Consider the following 5,340-nt stretch of genomic DNA (forward strand, 5'->3'; position numbering starts at 1 on the left):
CAAAACGATTATAATTGATATTGTTGAGATCATACTCCCAAATTAAGAAACTGGTTCTACACTACAATAACCAGTTTTTCATCACCATTTTTTCATAAACCGAACTCATAAATCTCAATGGCGTTTCAAACAAATAAACTGTTAACTTTCTTCCTTTTTTTCTCGTTCATATTTTCAACTAACATCCAACACCATAATTTTACAAATTACTTATAATAAAATTTAATTAAATTCAAAATCACTCAATTGATTAGGAAATTACTTCTTCTTAGAGATGTGCCATTTAACTTAAATTTTTAGAAAATTTTAACGGATTTAATAGACGTTTGAGTGAAATTTAGGGTTTCGAATTTGGATTCTCGAGATGATGGTGGTTTGAGCGAGAGAAGAGAGAGATAGAGGACAAACAAGTTTTGGGGGGAATGTGTTAATAATAGTTTTAGGTTTTGATAAATAGTTTCTCTCTGTACTGAGTTAGAAATGTAAATAAGGACTAAAACATAATTATTTTATGCATTTGAAGCTTTCTTACACAAAAAATAATACAAGAAGGCCGGTCACAACCATTTTTTTTTTTTGGGCCTAGACGCATATTTCCCATTCCATTTTTAGCAAAAAATAAAGTGTTAAGAAAAAGAATCATCTCCCCAGAAAATCCGTACGCATCGCTCCGCAATCCCGTGAAACAAATCTCAACCGTTGGATTAAAAAAGCGTTCTCACATTCAACGGTTGAGATTTTTTCGTACTTAAAACTAAATTGGATTTAAGTTTCCATTAGGAGTCCGGAGTCATCGGCCTCTATAAAAAGTACGCTGGGATTCTGCGCACTCTCTCACACTCTCTTCGAGGTATAGGAATTTTACCTTTATTTTTGTGTTTTTATTGTTTATATTTTCGCTGATTTTTCAAAACCCTAATTGACCTTTTACCTTTGCAGCTTGAGCTTTGAGTAAGATCGATCTTGATATTAAGGTAAATATCTTTAAATTTCAAGAATTGATTTTGCGATTTTCTAAATGATTTGTTTTGATCTCTTGTTGGCATCTAAGTATTGTCAATTTTTTGTTGATTTACCTAACATTATTGTTGTCATTGGATCAAAATTCTCAGTTTGATTTTGTTTTCTGAAATTAGTTGTCTCAGAAAGCTCCCCTGAATTAGTTGTTAATTTTTATTATTATTATTTTTTTAATTTGGTAGGAGTTAGTGAATTTTTGCATACTTGGCATGTCTTTTTATTACGGAGGCCTAGGTTTTGGGAGAATGGGAATTTTTCCCCCTGAAAACCATGATGTATCACAAAATGACTTTCATTTTTTATTCTGAAGGTAATTCTAAGATTTGGGGTATTTAACTCATTGTGTTAGAATTGGGGTAAACTAGCAAGTATCTGGATACGAGGGTAAATTTTCAAATTTGATGATTTCAGGATACATAGGTGAAAAACCCTATATTTTTCTGATGATTTCAGGATACATAGGTGAATTAGTGTATTCGTAGTTTTGTTTATGTTCTGATTTTACTTTTCCTTCTTGTGAGGTTCTCTTGAACAAACTGCACAGCTTAATTTTGTTCTCTCATCTATGGGCGTCTCTTGGAATTAAGACAGATAATATTTTAGCTTATGGAACTCTATAGTCGCTGTCCACGCTTCCTTGATTAATTTTGTGCACTATTGTTAGAAAGTTTATAATTGCCTTTTCCCCCTCTTTAGCATACTATATGATGATTGAGATGATCATCTTTTAATAGGTCATCTTCAGTTAAACTATATATACGGCAAGAGTTCAGAATTATATTTTCATTAGCCACTATATTTAGAATTACAAGCATGAGTTTGTCAGTGAAGGATACATACAGTTTTTTTTTTGGTTAATTCAAGTTGTGGAATACAGATAGGTCTATGAACCTTGATATTCTATAAGAAAATTTCCAGCAAACCTGTGATACTGGCAGCTGGTTAAGTCATTGACAGGTAAATTTGTCAACACCATGGAAATTACCTGTACTTCTAATTGAAGTACAAGTTAATGCTAGGGCCAATATTGCTCTTTGGATTCTGTTATTGATTGCAAAACTATCATAAGATATATCAATAAAGTTAAGAATAATAAACAGTGTGAATTCATTGTTGAAAATTCCTTGTAGACATGCATGTTATGGTATGCAAATGCTGAATGGTGAAGGCCAAAGAACAAGACAATCACCAGCTTGTTTGCATTATACTTGGGTTCTTCATTTGTCTCAGTGCTATATGTAATTTGTAAATTAAATGTTTCTGTGTTTATTTTTCTCGATTGAAAACCATACCTATCAGGAAATCAGGATTGCATTGCATATCACATAATAGAACCTTTTTTATATTATATATTCGGCCACACAAGTTAGAGTTTAATTGTGCAGCGCATAATCCATTTTGTATTGTTCTGTGTGAACAATTTAATTGTGGAATGCAAAATCCATTTTGTATCAGTGTAGATAAGTCTTTTATAACATATCTAAAGTTCTAAACTGATATGGAATTTAACCATATTCCACATTCAGTTCTTTATATTGAATTGAAATACTAATTTAAACCAAAGTATGCTAATACTAGTATCTTTCTGGCTGCTGGCTGGTGTGGACCAACAGGTTATACAAATTATTCCAAGGGTTCGTGATGATCAGTTCATCTGTTTTTTTTATCAAGTAGGCAGTCTTATTCTTTGGATTAAAAAATTGAGAGTTGGAAAACATAAATTAAATTTCTACAAATACAAAAGTCTTCGTGATGGAATTATAACAGAGTACTTTATAATATATTTCTACACTGGTAAGAAATATAAACACACTCCAGTTCCACTGCACTTGTATTGAAAATCACGCATTCAGTGTAGGATAGGTGCAAGTTAATCTCGTCTGATGTGGACCAAGAGGATGCCCACGTAATTCCTACAAATACAAAATGTCTACAAATACAAATGTCTGCTAATGGCTGATCTGGACCAAAAGGATGCCCATATAATTCCCCATGATGAGCAGATCAGCTGTGTACATGAAATATTTATGACTTGTTAATGTAAAAGCTGAGATCTAAACATAAAAAAAAACCGAATCTGAAATATTCAATGATCATATGGAAACGTACGTGGTATGATTTCCTAACCAGAAATCAAAATAACAATTTAAGCTTAAGTAGATCTGAACTACACTCGTCTGAGTCAAGTCTGCTGTAGACCTGAACGATATCCAAATCCAGTTTCATAGATTCGTAGGGAAAAAAGGGTTTCTTCATGTTACACGATTGGTTACATTTCAAAAGTCTAAATATCAGAAGGCTTCATTAGTTTCTTTTTCTAACTTAAGGTTTTATTCTTCTTGGATCTCTTTCAAGTTTCATGTTCATATGAGTCTACATCACATGTACACAAAAATAGTGATTCTTGTTAAGATGTATTGTCATACATGACTACTAAGCACTAGAAATATACATATTTCTGGGCTGCATTGTCAAGCACACTATTTTTATTCATATTTGTACGTACATACATCACATGTATAAGAAAATAGTAATTCTTGTTAAGATGTTTGGTCATTACATGACTACATTATTTTTATGCCTTTTGGGTTCTTGTGGCAGGAGCCCATGAGTGCAAGAAAAGGGGGAGGCAACAGCTTCTTCGCAGGGAATGCTGGTGGAAGTAGTAAGGGAAAAGGTATTGATCAGCTTAACCATGACATGGCGAAAGTCAGCATGGATCCTACACAGGAGGGTGAGTGGGAGGTAAAAGGGAAGAAATCGAAAAATCGTGGTGGTGCTCAAAAAATGTCAGGAGGTCCAGCACCTGCTCCAAATGCTTGGGGTGCAAATGGTGGATATGGGAGAGCATCTGGTAATAATTGGCCTCAGACTGGTAATGTTGGAGCTGGTAGGGCTGCTGGAAATAGTTGGGCTAATGCCGGTAATAATAGCAGTCCAGCTAGGGGCCCTGGAAATTGGGCTCAGGCTGTTGGAAGGCCAGCTGGCAGGGGATACTCAAAACCCCAACCTGCACCGAGAACTTGGGAGTCTACTTATATGGCACCACCACCTCCCAATGTGCCTCCACCTCTACATAATGGTTGGAACTGGGGAGCAAGAACTGGTGCCTCTGGTTCGCAAGTCAAGGATGACGAGTCCTCTAACCATCCTCAGGATGGATATGATTCTGAATCTGATATGGCTCGTGATGAACATGATGTTGTATCTGATGACGACGAGTTACTAGAAGACAGTGATGATGATCTAAGTGATGAGTATGATTCAGATGTGAGTCAAAAGAGCCATGAGACCCGAAAGAATAATAAGTGGTTTAAGGGATTCTTTGAAGCTTTAGATAAACTGACGATTGAAGAAATAAGTGAACCAACAAGGCAGTGGCATTGCCCAGCATGTCAGAAGGGTCCTGGGGCCATTGACTGGTACAGAGGTCTCCAGCCTTTGATGACGCATGCCAAGACCAAAGGTGCTAAAAGAGCTCAGCTTCATCGTGAGCTGGCTAAACTTTTAGATGAAGAGCTTCGACGGAAAGGGACATCTATAATACCTTCTGGGGAAGCATTTGGTAAATGGAGGGGCCTTCGTGAAACAACAACTGATCATGAGATTGTTTGGCCCCCGATGGTTGTTGTGATGAACACATTACTTGAAATAGATGATAATGAAAAGGTATGATTACTTTAATTCATAGGGTGTTAACATATGTCTCCATTTTAATGAAATTACATTTTTCTTCATAATTGATTATATTTCGTGCCACGTCCATTTTTTCAACTAATTTCATCTATATATCCTGCTAATAAATCTCTAACAGAGATCAACAGGAAATGATGAACCATCTTTGCATAAAAAAAGAGAAATTAAATCAGATTCTGTTGTTAACATTATCCCCCCTCTCCCCCACCCATGATTGATTGTGTGTTTCAATGCAAACAGACATCGCTGAGTGTCATGCATGAAATATCATTTAAGTGTTTTGGAAAAGGTGATTTCCATCAAGCTCTCTTTCCAAACAGAAAAGCTAGTATATATAGAAGGAGAATTGTTGTGGCGTCTGTCAAGACTATTTTACAGTACTTTACCTTTGCGCAAACTAATCAAGAACCCCTATTCAAACCATTGTCTTCACACCTAACTTCATAGTGATATGGTTAAACCAAAAAAAAAGGTCCTACTTCCATTGATCTTTGCAATCCAGATTGAACCTTAGAAAGGGAAAGATGAAAGATTAAAGAATAACAGAATGAAAATAACGAATGAGGTAGAGAAAAGAGAGGGAACATAGAAAAAAAGGAAAAAGCAAACAGGAGAAGGTAAAAT

At 35.3% G+C, this 5,340-nt stretch overlaps 1 protein-coding gene across 1 annotated transcript in view; it reads left to right on the forward strand.

The window, feature by feature from the left end:
- Positions 814-5,340, forward strand: part of LOC109830247 (protein SUPPRESSOR OF GENE SILENCING 3 homolog) — a 9,259-nt gene continuing 4,732 nt past the window's right edge. The window contains exons 1-3 of the mRNA XM_020397461.1: positions 814-850; positions 940-974; positions 3,622-4,689. Coding sequence (XP_020253050.1) covers positions 3,628-4,689 — 1,062 coding nt within the window. The 5' untranslated portion in view covers positions 814-850; positions 940-974; positions 3,622-3,627. The remainder of the gene's footprint in view (positions 851-939; positions 975-3,621; positions 4,690-5,340) is intronic.

This window comes from Asparagus officinalis, chromosome 2 (genome assembly GCF_001876935.1).
Source record: "Asparagus officinalis chromosome 2, Aspof.V1, whole genome shotgun sequence".
NCBI classification, from domain to species: domain Eukaryota; kingdom Viridiplantae; phylum Streptophyta; class Magnoliopsida; order Asparagales; family Asparagaceae; genus Asparagus; species Asparagus officinalis.